Source organism: Hippocampus comes, unplaced genomic scaffold (assembly GCF_001891065.2).
Source record: "Hippocampus comes isolate QL1 unplaced genomic scaffold, H_comes_QL1_v1.1 scaffold158, whole genome shotgun sequence".
NCBI classification, from domain to species: Eukaryota; Metazoa; Chordata; class Actinopteri; order Syngnathiformes; family Syngnathidae; genus Hippocampus; species Hippocampus comes.
In genome coordinates this window covers 3,605,412-3,622,284 of record NW_017805548.1, presented here as the reverse complement: position 1 = coordinate 3,622,284, position 16,873 = coordinate 3,605,412, and the positions used below count along the sequence as shown (strand labels likewise).

The window sequence follows — 16,873 nt, the reverse complement described above, 5'->3', positions numbered from 1 at the left end:
CAGTAGGCGGGAGACAACCTGAACCGGTTGCCAGCCAATCGCAGGGAGCACAGAGACGAACAACCATCCGCGCTCACGCTCACAACTTGGGCCAATTTGGAGTGTTCAATCAGCATACCATGCATGTTTTTGGAATGTGGGAGAAAACCGGAGTACCCGGAGAAAACATGAAATCTCCACACAGGGAGGCCGGAGCTGGAATTGAACCCGGTATCTCTGCACTGTGAGGTCGACGCGCTAACCACTGGACCACCAGGCCGCACTATATCTAAATCTATATATACCTGTACACGCACGCACGCGCGCACACGCAGGCACGCACGCAGGCAGGCAGGCAGGCAGGCTTCTGTCAAACGGAAATTCCCTCACCTAGGAATAAAAACCTATGCATTAAAATTTTGACTACGATATTACATTAACGATCGATTCATAACAACGGAGGTTCCAGTACCCGGAAGCCATACGGCTGCATTTGGCCCGCGGGTCGCATGTTTGGGACCACTGATCTAGACTATTTATCTGGTAACAAATGACAACAAAGATTCTGGTTGCAAACTCGTCTTTTGTTTTATTGGAGTGGTCTTGGAACAGGCGTTCTACAAAAAATAAACACGACCAGTTGCTCACGCAAGAATTTGCAGTCCTCAATATTGAAAAGTTTTATTCTTTATGACCGTCCGCCACAAACTATTTTTCGAGCAGATCGTGGAGGAAAAAAATCACTTTCAACAAACCTCATCTTAAAAGAATTGCTCTGGACAGTTCAGAGACATTCAGGCCTTTGCTAACTTTGATCTTGAAGGAAGGCAATGGCTCAAAATTGGCCCGATCGTCAGGAGGAGCATATCCTGCTGAGGAGACAAGATCGGACTGCACCCAAGATGGTTTCTCTTCTTGGAACAATGAAGGACTCAAGTCATGCTTTTCAAAATGGAGGGTGCATTAAACAGCACGAGTGATTTTTAAAAAACCTTTTTATGGGAGACCCAGTGTAAACACAGTACCATAAAGCAGAGTGACATCAAAGAACATTACAGGCTGGCATGTTTTTTTTGCTAGTAACTTTTCTATTACCCAAAGTCAATTGATGATTAGTGGTGGGGTGGGGGCCGGGGGGGGGGGTGGTTTGCCACATTCTGACAAGTGAATGGCTCAGATCTAAAACGACCCACCATCAGCCCAGTTAAAGTATGCATGAATGCATATTATAATTGGTGCATATCCATTTTCTTCAGCGTAGTCCAAACAGTTTCATTTGTATGAGTTGAGCAGTCTCTATACAGCCACGATGTTGTTCATTTCCCACCTTTGAGTAGTTTTACTGGGGTCACAGTCTGATATGAACACTTTGTGGAGGAGGTCTGAGCGATCTAAACATTTTCCTGAAAAAGAAAAACAAAAGCAGTTGCAAAACCAGTCACTACTTTAATGCGTGGGAAAATAAAGAAATCACACAGATACCGATAATAGGCTAGGCATTTCATGGTTGAAAAGACAATGATTTAATAATAATAATAATAAATGTATGTGCGCATAGATATACATATCATAGTAGTCTGAAAATATCAGATTATTTAGAATTACATAAACGTTGTAAGTGTAAATATCCATTACGCATATGAATGAGGCAACGTCACATCTGCAATATTTCTTTTTTTTTTTCCTTCTTCAAAGAAGAACATGAAACATGCGATGTTTAGGAGTTTGCCAGTTTTCTCGCAGAATCGACCAGGAAAAAAGTCCCAAATGAACATTAACATGTTACAGCATGGAACACGGCACAGCGATTATGTAAACCATTCAAAAATGTCCGATATGAAAGCGTACCGGGTAGGTCATCATTTTGATAACTTTTTTTCAGGAAAACAGATGCCATTGCTAATTGCATTTTTAATCTTCATACACACCGCCTAATAGTAGAACAAGGGAAAATGATTTTTGAATCGCGTATCACTTTAACACTGGTAAATAATTTGTAAAACTTTAGGGATGCGCTATGGCATTCAGAGAGATATTTATTGGACTGATATTGGAGAAAAAATGGCTTTTATCTGTCAGATATCACCAAAAATTAGAGCAATATTAGAAGCCGCCTAAAATACTTCAACATTGGTGTGGTTACTGTTACTTTTGGTCGCCGGGAGCCAAGCCTCTGCTGCATCAAGGCGTCCATATGGCGCTGCCATTTATTTATTTATTTTTACCTTTTATTCCAAGCCAGCGCTATGTTGTAGACACTCTACAGCAGGGGTGCCCAACCAGTCGACCGCGATCTGATCCCGAGTCGACCGTGAGGTGTGTTGGGAAAAAAAAGTTGTTTTTTTTTTAATGTCACAACAGGAAGTCAGTGTTGTCAACTTAGCGACTTTGACGCTATATTTCGTGAGTATTCAGATACTCTCGAGCGACTTTTTAAAAAAAAAATGTGACTAGTAACAATCCAGCGACTTTTTCTGGTGTTATTGGAGACTTTTGGAGTCTGTGTGGTGAAAGCACGTTGTTCTCAATGAGCAGCGCCGGGAGCAGTTGTGGCCCCACCCCCAAATGAAGCCACTGCTGGCTGATCGTGCCAGGTTTACAATCTGGGCTGGATGTAAATGTAAAACTTTTCTTTGTCTGAAATAAGTTTTTTTTAAAAAAAACATAAACAAAAACTACAAAAGAAAAAAAGATAAGAAAAAAAAACATCCTCCAAGTAAATCACAGGGAACTGATGACATCATTGAGTGACGATTAGGACAGCCAATAGCTACTTTCCTTATCGATGAGTTAGAAACGCTGCTGGAAGTTGACAGCTGTTAACAGTAGCAAGCAGCTAGCGATTACAGCGGTTTTCACCCCGAAACGTCAACATGGCTGAGAGCAGGGGTGGCCAACCCGCGGCTCTTTGGCTGGTTCAATGCGGCTCCCGGGCTTTCACATGACAAGCGTTGAAAATCCCATGGCGGTGGCAATGCCATTCAAACAACGGCGCTAAATACACAGAACGTACTACGTCAGCCTATCATCAATCCCGTTACTTGATTGACACAGAGGGCAACCAATCAGATGATTGGATTATGCCAAATATAACAAGCCATTCAAAGACGGCGCTATTGTGAAGGAAGCCTTTCTCGATGCAGCGGATAGCCTTTTTGATCACTTTAAAAATAAAACAGAGATTGTAGATGCTATTAAATGAGTGCAACTCTCCCTCAATACTGCTACAAGGCGATGTGATGGAATGGCTGTGGATGTGGAGGAACAACTCAGGAAAGATATTGATGCATGTGAGTGCTTTTCCCTCCAATTTGACGAGACGACTGATATGGTGGATGTGGCACAAATGTGCGTTTTCATCAGAATGTTTTTTTCAAGACATGAGCACCAATGAAGAGTGACTCACCATTTTGCCATTAAAAGTACACACCAGGGGTGAGGATATTTTTAATGCTTTCATGGGATTTGTTAGCGGGACAAAACAGTGGCTTTTAGACTTATCTTTCCTCACTGATCTCACTGGCCAGCTCAATGAATTGAATTCAGAGCTGCAGGGTAAGGGTAAAGATGAAGTCAACATGATGAGTTCAGTGAGCACATTTAAAAGCAAACTAAAGCTGATGTCCAAACGGCTGCGGCTTGTGCAACTTCCTTCACATGCAAGCAGAACTACAATGTCATGGGAAAGGTGTGACACAGCTTGACAGTGCACGTTATGAGGAGCATGTTCAGAGCATCCCGTCAGAGTTTGAGAGGCATTTTACTGACTTTGCATCCATTAAACCTATAGTCAGCTATATGTGTTATCCATTTGGTGCAAACATTGACGTTAGTGACATTGCCGCCAAAGTCAAATCACTTTTTGACTTTGAAAGCCCCACTCTTGAGGATGAGATTCTGAGATTGCAAAATGACATTGACATCAAAGTCAGTCCACTGAGGTAGGAAGTGATTTCCTTTTTTTAAACAGAGATCTACCTGTTTCGTATACTTTTTTTTTCAATTTTTCCAAGACTTAGGGTAAAAAAAAAAAGGGGGCTAGAATTGGCTGGTACTGAATGAGTTAAGGTCAGTAATGGCTATTGCTCATCATGCAGATTAGACCACTAGAAGTCCCAGGATTTTCTTACCCCTCCAGAATGCCCAGAGGACCAACAACAACAGCCAATACAGTCAATTGGCTGCCCTATGAGCATTCTATGTAGGAAAGCCAAATGGCTTGGCCCGGGACGTTAGTGTTAATGTGTGTGTGTGTGTGTGTGTGGGGGGCAGATGTTGATACTGGACTGGTATCGTAGAAAGGGTTCTGTCAGTCGTCATCTGTACCTGTGGGTAAAAAACAAAAAAAACAAAACAAATGTCCCTTACTGGTCAACAAGTTATTGTAAATAGGAGACCTGTCTCCTATTTAATAACTTGTGACCGTTCATTGGGTCTTGATTAGGCCTATTGTTTGGGCTAAGGCTGAATAGCTACTTTCAGTTAGCCTGATCAGCATGTCTATGTCCCTTACTGGTCAACAAGTTATTGTAAATAGGAGACAGGTTAAATCTGATACCTCCTTCACGGTTCAGAGAGGGTGAAAATTTTTTAACAAAAATCGCTTCTTTTACCCCCCTTTCAAGAAACCAATGGGCCTCTAATAAACCAATAGGGGCGTGACTAACCATCCCCACCCAGTCCTCAAACAGGCCACGCTCAGCCTTTTGGCGCAGAGCAACTTCCCGGAGTCTTCACGGAGACTTCAGGGTTGTCTACCGCTGACGAAGCTTCTGTGAGAGAAGCGAAACGTTTTTTGTTTTTTTTTGTTTTTTACCCACAGGTACAGATGACGACTGACAGAACCCTTTCTACGATGGAACTTTCCTGTACGACTGAGAGCCTCCACAAGCATACTGGACTGGTAGAAGAACTGGGACAGTAATAAGGGAAAAAATATTGCGCCACTGAGTGGCAATAAGAAATGTTACAATTTAATGTACTCCACCAAGCCTGTTGAACAAATCCCATGAAACAGTTGCCAGTAAAGCCTCAAGACACTGATCATGCTCTACACCGAAGATTGTGGTTGATGACTTGACAATGAGTGGTCGTTTTACAGTCCAGTTTCTTGCAAATCAAATTCAGAGGAACACTAGAAGGCTGCCCTTTTAACTCATTCAGTACCAGCCAATTCTAGACCAAGTCTGAAAAGACGTTTAAAAACATCTTTGGGAGTGAATGAATTAATACCAAATTGTCAAAAGCAACAGCTGTTACCCTGGCGTAGGGTGCCACATTAGATGTTTGAGAAATATTTCTGTTGCTTCATTAAATTCATGCCAAAGAAGTCAAGTACAGTCCATTTCCAGATATTTACCTGTTGGCACATGAGTGAAGCGATGGAGATCCTGAAAGCATAATGAAAAAAGACACAGATCAAAACAGTGGCGCATTCACTCAACAGATGTTTTGTCATCAAATATTGATTAGAAGAAAACAACATGGCCAATGTTAAACCCTTTAAACCTTATCCATCTTTAATTTTGTCTTTAACCATAAGAGTTGAACAGAGAAATACCTGTATTTATACTGTAATCATCAAGACTGAGACTGATGATAACAGAAAATTCAACTAGGGCAGGAATCTCAAACACAAATTACCGTATTTTCCGCACTATAGGGCGCATCAAAAAGTCTTCCATTTTCTGAAAAGCTCACCGCACGCCTTAAAATCCGATGCACCTTGTGTATGGTCATTACAGTAATACGTCGACCCCAAGATGGCTCCTTGCTGGAGACATGCTCACAATGTTATAACTTGCTGTTGGTTCAGTGAACTGTGTCGCTGCTTTATTAAGTGTACATTTTCACGTGTTGCGTATGTTTTATCAAAAGGGAAGTAATTGAAAGTTAAACACTTGGGAGCTCAAATTTCCCACAAGTTGTCAAGACATGTAGAAGTACAAAATGGCAGTCTGGTGTCATTTATATATTATTGCATTTGGGAGAAACCCAAAAAGTGTGCGGTGCAGTTACAGTGTACATTAATTGTAAACTTACATCTATTATAATTCATAATCTTTGACCCATCATAAACCTGGTGTATTTCAATGCATTTCCCGGGATTTTGGTATTTTTCTCTTCAGTGCCGTGGAGCCAATTTTATGCGAAGTATTTTTTTTTGTTTGAGTTTGTTATTGTGTTTGACACGTTTACACCAGCTGATGGCGCCACAGCCCAACTAATAAATTCGCATGCAAACCGCTCACTGCAGTCCTTTGAAGCTTCGATGAAGCTTGAAGTTGATGGCTGATATTGGACACTGTATTGCACTCACCGCACGCGTGCACGCGCGCGACAAATCTTTAGCATTTTTCTGCAAAAATTATGACGAAAAATTTTCACGGGCAGGGTGCTCTTTTATTTTGATAACTTCCGCTAATAGCTGCATGCTTTTTCTTTGAAAGAACACAACAGGAAGTATGCTGGCCCAAATGTTGTTAGCTTTGAGACCTTTGTTTGTCGTCAGCTTTGAAGCAGTCAGTTGCATGCTCGAAACCGACTCTTATTGACACATATTACGCAGCTTTGCAGAAGTGCACCGGGGGTGAGATGCACAGACGCGTGCGTAGCCCCCCACGTGCGCGACAAATCTTTCGCATTTTTCTGCAAAAATTATGAAGAACATTTTTCACGGGCAGGGTGCTCTTTTATTTTGATAACTTCCGCTAATAGCTGCATGCTTCTTCTTTGAAAGAACACAACAGGAAGTATGGTGGCCCAAATGTTGTTTGCTTTGAGGTCTTTGTTTGTCGTCTGCTTTGAGGCCTTTGTTTGTCGTCAGCTTTGAAGCTAAGTCGAGTAGTTGCATGCTCGAAACCGACTCTTATTGACACATATTACGCAGCTTTGCAGAAGTGCGCCGGGGGGGAAGATGCACAGACGCGTGCGTAGCCCCTCGCGTCTCTTTGGGGTCTACCGTGCGGTAGTCCGCCCGAACGCTGGCGCTTGGCCGCGCGGTGCGGGCGGTTGCAGTACACGAAGCGTGTCTTGCGGATCACTCGGGACTTGCGAAGGTAAGAATATAATCGCCGAGGTGAAAAGAGAATCGCGTCTTAAGAGGCCGAGGTTTCGCGCGATCTGCTGCCTGAAAAAAAAAAAAAGTGCGGAGGTCCAGCTCGAAGAGGCCGGCTTTTCGTAGTGAAACGCGGTCGAAAAGCGCTTCCTGGGCGGGCTCGACAAGTGCCGTTGACCGCCCAGTGGGGAAACTGTTTTTGTAAAAAAAATTGGCAGCGTGATCTGCCTCTTCAGTGCTTGTGCGACACGCTTTGTAAGTGGAGTCGACCGCCCGTAGGAAAGATTTTGAGAAAAAAAAAATGCCGACCTCCGGCGGGAAGAGGCGGGACCTTCGTCCGGGCAACCCGCCCGAAGCGCGTCGTGGGCGGATTCGACAGGCGCCGTTGACCGCCCAGTGGGGAAAGTGCTTTTGTAAAAAAAATTGGCATGAATTGAAAAAATATTTTTCACCACTTTTTGACTAATTCAAAGCTCTAATTAATGCATTTAAATATTCACCTAGAAATGATATATATATATATATACAGTTAATTTAATTTTTTTTTTTTATAGTCACTTTTATCATTTGTACTGTCCTAAAGGGTGGGGGGAGGGATAAATAAACGGAAAACTATATATGTATGGATAGGTCTGATGCCACTGAACATTTTGAGTGGTTGGAAGTAAAAATATATTCATAAATGACTGAGTTATTACACTTCAAGTTCACGTACACATAATGTACACTTGACATGCGTTGTGTGAGGTTTTTGGGTAAACTGCTTTTATCAAAAAAATTGGCATGAATTGAAAATGATTCTGTCACCACTGTTTGACTAATTCAAAGCTCTAATTAGGCCAATAAAATATTCACCTCGAATTTTTTTGTATATAGATATACAGTTCAGTTAGTTGTCTTTATAATCACTTTTAGGACTTGTACTGTCCTAAAAGCGGGGGGGATAAATAAATAAATGAATTGATTTATGTGAATAAAAAGTTCTGAGGCCACCGAACATTTTGAGTGGTTGGAGGAAAAAAAATTTTTTTCAGCGACAAAACTATGACTCTCGTGTGTACAGTACATTTTATGTACATTCCCCCTAGTTCAAGAATAAAGTATTTTGCACGCCACGAGGGTTTTTAATTAAATACGTTTTTGTTGCAGCTCCGAAAAAAGGAGAGCTGTGGTGTTGTTTTTTTAAAACGCATACTTTATTCATGTTTTTCACAGTCTCAACAAATACAGGTACGTCTTTGTCCGTCTCCGTGCCTTCTCTTTTTCCGTTCGACTCGAGAGGCGTTCATGACCACCTCAGAAAAACGTTAACTATTCCTTCAATGAAACTACGAAAATTGAAAATAATGCATCAAAACAGAAAATCAAGCGAGGAAATCACAAAATCAATTCTATAGCCCCGCAACAGAATTTTTTTTCTGATTTCCTCGTTTGTGAACACAGTACACAACAAAGGAATAAATAAACACTTCTGAGACAGTCCAGTCTCCTCCAACTTAACTCAACTGTATTTATAGAGCACTTTCGAACAGCCATTGCTGCATACAAAGTGCTGTACATGGAGCAACAATATAGCCCCCGCCCCCTGCTCCCCAGGACATATATGTGCAGTCCGTCATTCAACAGGCCAACAACATTCTAGACAATCCTTCTCATGTGCTGCACTCCCAATTCGAGCTCCTACATTCGGGAAGGAGGTACAGGACCCTTCTCTGCAAATTAAACCGATACAAAAACTCATTCATACCGCAGGCTATCAGCCTAATTAACAAACAACTAGAGGAAGGCAGACAGACAAGCAGGAGGAAATGAGGACATCAGTCATATGACTGTGATGTACCATCCATTGTGTGTAGAGTATATATTGTCCGATACTGTATGTATTGTCCAATGTATGTGGTGTAGCGTATGTGTTTGTATTGTTCAATGCATGTAGCAGCAAGGAGGGCATGTCCTCCGAGACAAATTTCTCCTATGGGAGACCAAATAAAAAGTCAAATCAATAAAGCAATAATTAGTAACAAAGATGGTAGTAGGCACCAAACAGTAAAATTAAGATCAAATTTACTGACATCTGATCGTTCTGTTGCAGCTATGGGGCTATAGAATTTATTTTGTGATTTTCTTTTTTGATGCAATACTGTATTTTCAATTTTGATAGTTTCAATGAAGCAATAGTTAATTTATGTTTTTCCGAGGCGGTCATGAACGCCTCTTGAGTCAAACGGAAGAAGAGAAGGCACGAAGATGGACAAAGACGTACCTGTAGCTCCATCTAGTGGATGCATTGTAGATTGTGCCTTATAGTCCAGTGCGTGCAATATATGAAAAAAATTATAGTGCGGAAAGTACGGTACCCGGTGGCCGGTGGTCAAACATTAGGACCGCCACAACGTTTTTTTGACCATGTTGTTGCCCTGGGTGTTTTGTGTGTGTGTGTGTGTGTGTGTGTGTGTGTGTGTGTGTGTGTGTGTGTGTGTGTGTGTGTGTGTGTGTGTGTGTGTGTGTGTGTGTGTGAGGAAGGGATTGGGTGATGTTTATGTGTGCCCATGTGGATTATGTGGCTCTTTGCAGGAACACGGTGGCTCTTAGTCTCTGACTGGTTTGCTACACCTGCCTCAAGTTATTTTGGTTCAGCTAACGTCATGGCTAACATCAATTCATTAGCTTGTTGTGCATATAATCAAATGTTAAAAGTAAATTAAGGCACATGTCGGAATTATAACATAAGTAGGCTATGGAGTATTTTCTGCTATTTAATTGGATGACGAATTCGCCCCCACACCCGATCAGAACTCGAGTGGCGTTCTCTTATTGGACTTCTGTGCTTGTCACGGATTGTCCGTAACGAACACGTGTTCAAAAATAAGGCTTGGCACTACGACACACTTGGCCACAGTTCGCTGATTGACTTTGCGCTCCGATCATCGGATTTGCGGCCACATGTTTTGGACACTCGGGTGAAGAGAGGTGTGAAGCTGTCAAATGATCACCACCTGGTGATGAGTTGGCTCCAATGGTGGGGGAAGATACCGATATATTATCTGTGTGTGTGTGTGTTTGGGGGGGGGGGGGACAACACTTGGGAAGCACAGGGTCACTGTAAGAGTCCCATGCGGACAAAAAGAAAAAAAAAGTAGTGTTGAGTGGAGACATGCACGTCTACATTCTGACTACTGCCATGGCACCCTTGAGCTAGGCATCGAAGACCCCACCGACTCAACTCAGGTGGTCATCACTTGCAATTTTTGGGTACAATAACAGACACATTGGTTGAATAAAAACAATATGAAATGGTTAAGTTCTATTATTTTCCATAAAAAATTGACGATGACATATTTATACGTTATCTAGTGGGGTAATTAATGTGTTGGTTTCACCTTGAAATACTTCCATTCAGAGTACTGGTTCTGGCCACAATGTGTGATGATGACAGCTGACTTATCATTTCCTCTGGTCAGACACTGGTCATACTGCATCAGCTGGTTGGCTTCATTGATACGGAACAGCTATATACAAAAGACATAGATAATCATGGATAAATTAATGCAAGACCTATATAAGAGTTTCTTGGAGCCATGTGCAAAACAAAAAAAAAACCCAAGAATTCAGATACTTTGAATATATTTAAAAATCAGGCAAATGCACCATAATCGTTTTTATAGTTTATTTTTTAACAGCAGGAAACACTCGAGAGCCATTTTATTTTTATTGTTTATGACAACTTTAAAAAAAAATCTAATTTTCCACCAGCTCCGATGAGTGTGCAAAATATGGTAAGTTTTCGTGCGTGTTTAGGACCCCAAAAATATGATTCATTTCAGTGAGAAAAAAAGTAAAAAATATTAATTTCTAAAAAATAAAAACAAACAATCGAGACATCACAGCAGTGACAGTCATACTACATAATAATAATAATAATGAGAAGAAGAGGAAGAAGAAGAAGAAGAATTATTCTTTTTATTATAAGATGGTGCAGTGGTACACTCGTCGGACTTGTGTGCAAAAAGCGTGGGATTGTTTCCCACTCAGTGATGGTGTGCATGTTGGTTGTGGTAGTTTGTCTGTATGTGTGCCCTGTGACTGACTGGCGACCAGTTCAGGGTGTAGTCTGCTTCCGCCTGAAGTCATCTGGGACAGGCGGCAGCAACTTCCCGCATCCTTGTTCAGGATAAGCGGTGTTGAAAATGGGTGGATGGATGGACGGATGGAAAATAAAAATAATCATAATAAGAAGAAGAATTTCTATAAAAACAACAGTGGCCTCACCGCAATTGCTTCTGCGCACTAAAAAAAAGCAAGAAAATATATATATTTCTAAATCAGTCAGTTTTTTAAAGTTTTGATGGAGTAAAAAAAAAACAAATGGAAGCACTAATTTCTGAGGAAAAAAATATGGGATTTGGGATTGTAATTTTCAGTTCCGGGGGGGAGAGAAGGAAAAAAAAAAGCGGCACCGGATTTAATCTGTTGATTCTGATGCCTTTGGGACGCGCTGCTTGCCAAGAAAAATGAATCTGATTTTGATGGTCTAAATATTTGTGAAAATGTGAAACTTTGCACACAAGAGGGACAGCAAAAATATCAATTTTGTATTGTATCATTGAACTCCTGCTACAGATTTTAAGTGGCCACAGATGCGGGTCTCAACACGTGTAAAAACAGTAACATTTTCACACAAATCAGGACTATTAAAAAAAAAAAATAAATAAAAATACATTTACATTAGACTGATTTCAATGTACTGTGGCAATTTGGCCATTGCAGCGAGGGCCTGTTGTAGCTGCTTGCAGGTACAGTCATACCTCGGTTTTCGACCATAATCCGTTCCAGAAGGCCGTTTGAAAACCGATTTGTTCTAAAACCGAAACCACGCTCTTTAAAAAAAAAATCTTTATTGAACACGTCTACTCACAATGGAACGCTACACGAGGAAGCGTCACTTCCTCGTGTATCCGAGGAAGCGTCACTACCTTGTGTAAGGAAGGCGAGAGGAGTCAAGTGGCGCATTCAAGTGAGCTCAGTTTGGTCGAGAACCGATTTTCGGTCGTAATCCGAGGCATAAAAAACTCGAAATTTTCGGTCGAAAACCAATTTGGTCGAGAACAGAGACGTTCGAAAACCGAGGTTTGACTGTATATTTTTTTTGTGCGTTTCTTCAAGAAAGTTGGCATTTTGAACAAAAACTGCTTTGTGGAAAATCTATGATCTGCCTTCTTTTCTCAAAAATTAAACAATGATCATCCACCAACAGGCAACATTCAACATTTTTGGTCCAGGGTTGGACAAACGATGGGCATAATCTTTGATCTTTGCCTTTGTCACTTGTTAATAGATTACTTATTGATTCCAGAATTAATGCATGCATGCAAATGTGTGACCACGTGTGGATTTAGTTTTTGACAGGGCAGAAATTGAGAGCTACTGAGATGTTATATTTACCTGATTGCCACCCATTCTGTGGCATGGTCCAGTTTCCACATTCCCCCCATTTGTGTGTCCCATACTGTCAATACAGTAACTCGTCTCAAAGCCCCGAATCTTCACACAAACAGACATGCATGCAAATAAGTGACACTTTATGTTCATTTCCTGCATTTGTTTGTTGTGCTGTTTCATTTACTCACCTCTCCCCATTCAACATTTTTTGGAGGCAGAGGATAGTACAACGGAATGTCATAAGCGATCTCCTCCATGAACCATTTGAAGCTCTTGCACCGGTGGTCTTGCCTAAGAAAAAAAGAGTGAAAGCAAAATAAAATCTTTTAATCCATGGCCTCTGAGATTTTGAAAAAGAATCCATTATTCCTTCAGTATCACAATTCCAGAGCTGAAATAGTTACATACAAAGGGGGCCGAACAGTATTCTGGTAGTATTGTGTGCATAATATACAGTCCCCTCCATGAGTATTGTAATGGCAAAGTCAGAATGCCAAATTTTATTTCATGGTATTTACCTTGATCTGAGCTGGATATTCATTTTAGACGAGGGTCTGTTATGGACAATGCATTTTTGCAAAGTACGAGCATGAAAGGAGGACAGCTCATCATTATCTGTACTCATGCTGAAGGAAAATTTTCACTGGGTAACTACTGATGTACTCCCTCTTCAAGCTCTGTGGATTGGCCAGTCAATTAAAGCTAGTTGGTAAACTTGTTTCATAATGTATGCCCTGCAATTGGCAACAGTTGAAAACGACTCATGTTGTGTTGGTCTCTGACTCCACTCCAGATTTTTTTTTTTATTCAGGTTTGTATCCAAAGGTACTTGGTAAACTTGTTTTGTTATGTACATGGTGCATTTAACTTAACAAGACAGCTGTAAACAGCTCGTGTTGCATCATTCACTGCCTGTTTATGATTTTTTTTTGTGTGTGTGCATTGTATTCACTCACTCATAAACTTAAAAGTATTCATGTTTTGACTTTATAAAAAAAAAAATAAACTTGTTCTTAAATTGTTCATGTAATTTTACAATGAAAAAAACTCAATTTTGAGACTATGCTGGAAATATTTATCCATACAGTTAAGAACATTAAAATAAAGTAATAAAAACAAGTTGCTTGAGTGTTTCTTTAACTTTTGTGATCCAAAACATGTTGAATCTCAATTTTGAGGATGTTCTATAAATAGTTTTTAAATAAATAAATACAGCTTCTCTTGATCAATCCATGTCAATTTCAGACTGAATCTAATGTACTGATTTAAACCCCCGAACATTTCCGGTTGACCCATGCCAACTTCCGGTTTATGCTCCAGCCACTCTGAGGGCAGATACAGATTCAGATATTTCAGATGGGTGAACAGATACAGACAGTTCGTATACTCACTCAACACTAGTACAGTGGTACCTGTACTTACATACGTCTCTTCATACGAAATTCTCAAGTTACGAAATGCCTCAACAGGAAAACATTGCCTCTCGTTACAAAAGAAATTTCAAGATGCGAAAGGTAAAAATATAGTATGGGTTACCATTCGCAGCTCCAAGTTTCTTGAACGCAACATACTTATAGCTCCTCTGCCATTGGCTATTCCCGAACATCATCCTGGCATCTCATTGGCTAAGAGGGACCTCTACCGTATGTGTCTGTGTGTCGATAGATAGATGTGTGTTTATGCAGCTTTCTCGTCATCCGCCCCTGCGGACCATAAGGCGTTCCAATAGTTTTACATAAATGTGAATCCCCAGAAAAAGTGTTCACCAGTTGGGCAATCGCTCACTCTGCTGATGTTTGCCTTGGACATTTTCAAAGGATTGTTAAAATCCGACAAAAGCAGATGTCCTTTGCTCAGTTCTTTACAAAATGCCAGGCAAAAACAACTTCTGAGAGAGAACATGAACTAAAGAGGACAAAAAAAATTATGAGGACAGAGTTAAAAGTTAAATGACCATCACTTTATTGTTTACTCTATTCTTTGTTTTTTACATTATGCACAACTCTCATTTATTGTGCAATAATTTAATTAGTAAAATGTAGTTGTTATATATTTTGATGCATGTTTATGCTTTAGAAAACACTTATGTCTGAATTTTGGGGGCTTGGAACGGATTTAGGGCATTTACATGGAAAACGCGTCTCTACTTACAAAATTTTCTAGTTAAGAAATTTCTTCCGGAACCAATTAATTTCGTAAGTAGAGGTACCACTGTATTTACCTCTAGATGTGTTTAAGAAGTTAGGACAGAGCACCTTTTGTATGAAGCTACCCACTTGAGCAAAAGCATTGGAACAGTCATTTTCCAATTGACTTAAAGTGAATATATTTAATATTTAGGAGCACAACCCTCACTTGCAATAATTGCATCAAGCATACGACCCGGTGACTTCACCAGACTGTTGTATTCTTCTTTTCAAATGCTTTTCGGGGACTTTATTGCAGCTTTTTTAAGTTTGTTTTGTTTTGGGGGTTTTCTCCCTTCAGTCTCCTCTTCAGCAGGTAAAATGAAGACTCTATTGGATTAGGGTCTAGTGACTGACTTGAGCAGTTTGAGACCTTCCACTTTTCCCACCTGATGAAGTCCAGGATATCCTGAAATTGCGATCCCCAATAATGAACACAAAGTCAAGAAAAGCCATCAAAATCGCTCAAAATTTGAGTTGTGGCCATAAGGTGGTCGGTGCCTGTCGGCAACAAACCTGGAACCCGCTGGTGGACACCGGCGGTAACGGATACCATCAAGCTCAAGAAGTAGTACTATCAGGCTGCTTTGGCCCGTCGGACGCCGGAGGGAGCTGACGAGTACTGGCAGGCCAAGCGGAAAGCAGTTCTGGCGGTTCCTGAGGCAAAAACTCAGGAATGGGAGGAATTCAGTGAAGTTGTGAAACCGACTTCCAGACGGTTTAGAGGAAAATCTGGTCCACCATCCAGTGTCTCACGAGGGGGAAGTAGTGCACAGGTAACACTGTGTATAGTGGGGTTGGGGGCTGTTGCCGGACCCATCACGAGTATCTTTTATTGTCAAGGCTTGTTGGTAAGGTGGAGAGCTCATGACCATAGATGAGGCTGGGATCATCGATCGAGAGCTTCTAATTCCAGCTCAGCTGCCCCTTCATCACAATGGACCGATGCAGAGTCCGCAGCACTGCAGATGCTGCACCAATCCGCCTGTCGATCTCTCCGCTCCATCTTCCCCTCACGAGTGAACAAGACTCCAACATACTTGAACTCCTCCACTTGGGGCAGGATTTCATTCCTGACCTGGAGAGGGCACTCCACCCTTTTCTAACTGAGGACCATGGTCTCAGATCTAGAGGTCCTGATTTTCATCCCAACTGCTTCTCACTCGGCTGTGAACTGGTCCATTGAACCGAGTGATAGGAAAGCCCCCGTTCAGAGACCCCAGATGCCGATTCCTGAAGGGAAGGGATGTCGGTGGAGTTGAGGAGGTCTTCAAAGTATTCTCTCTACCGATTCACATCGTCACGTATCGAGGTAATCACCACCCCATCCCTACTACACACAATGTTGACTGCAGACCGCTTCCCCCTCCGAAGACACCGGATGGTGGACCAGAATTTCTTTGAATACGCCTCCTATGCTGGAATTTTTGCCTCAGTGACCACCAGGGCTGCATTCTGCTTGGCCATTCAGTACCCATCAGCTGCCTACGAAGTCTCACGTACAAAAAAAAAGCCTGATTGGACTCCTTCAGCTTGACGGCATCCCTCACCACTGGTGTCCGCCAAAAGGTTTGGGGTTTGCCTCGAAGACAGGCACCAACCACCTTACCGCCACAGCTCCAGTCAGCCGCCACAAAAAATGGAGGCTTGGAACATGGTCCACTCAGGCTCAATGTTCGTCACCTCCCCCGGGATGTGGACGATGTTTTGCCAGAGATGGGAGTTGAAACTCCTTCTGACAAGGGATTCTGTCAGATTTCCCAGAAAACCCGCAACCCCTGCCGCTGTGGCAAACTGCAAACTGTCCTCAGGGGTGGAAAGGACTCCAAAACCACAACCATGAAGGCAGTCCGGCACATGAAGAGTGCCTGTGGTGTGTGCGTGCATGCGTGCGTGTGTGTGTGTTCAAATTGAAAATGTAATTGAATTTAATCTTTTGTGTTTTGAATTTGTTTGAATGTGTTTTGTCTGAATTTCTCATGGCATTCCTGATATTAAGTTAAATTATTCAAATCGGTATTCATTCAACTGAATGATAAAATATTGTTTTATTCTTTAATAATAGCACATTGTTGTGTACATCTTTATAAATGTATTACTGTATATTTAAAATAGATTATTCAATTAATTTAATTCAAAAAATTATTCATTAATCACATTTATAAACTTATTTTCACTTCCCGTTTGTCTTCATCTTAGAGAGAGAATTTTT

At 41.4% G+C, this 16,873-nt stretch overlaps 1 protein-coding gene across 2 annotated transcripts in view; it reads right to left on the bottom strand.

Annotated features, from left to right (window-relative positions):
* Positions 1–542: 542 nt before the first annotated feature.
* galnt7 (UDP-N-acetyl-alpha-D-galactosamine: polypeptide N-acetylgalactosaminyltransferase 7) overlaps positions 543–16,873 on the bottom strand; it is a 64,527-nt gene continuing 48,196 nt past the window's right edge. For both annotated transcript variants that reach the window (XM_019879756.1, XM_019879757.1), the window contains 5 exons: positions 12,664–12,766; positions 12,479–12,577; positions 10,417–10,545; positions 5,339–5,369; positions 543–1,382 (listed from right to left, as the gene is read on the bottom strand). In XM_019879756.1, the coding sequence (XP_019735315.1) occupies positions 1,276–1,382; positions 5,339–5,369; positions 10,417–10,545; positions 12,479–12,577; positions 12,664–12,766 (469 nt within the window). In that variant the 3' untranslated portion in view covers positions 543–1,275. The remainder of the gene's footprint in view (positions 1,383–5,338; positions 5,370–10,416; positions 10,546–12,478; positions 12,578–12,663; positions 12,767–16,873) is intronic.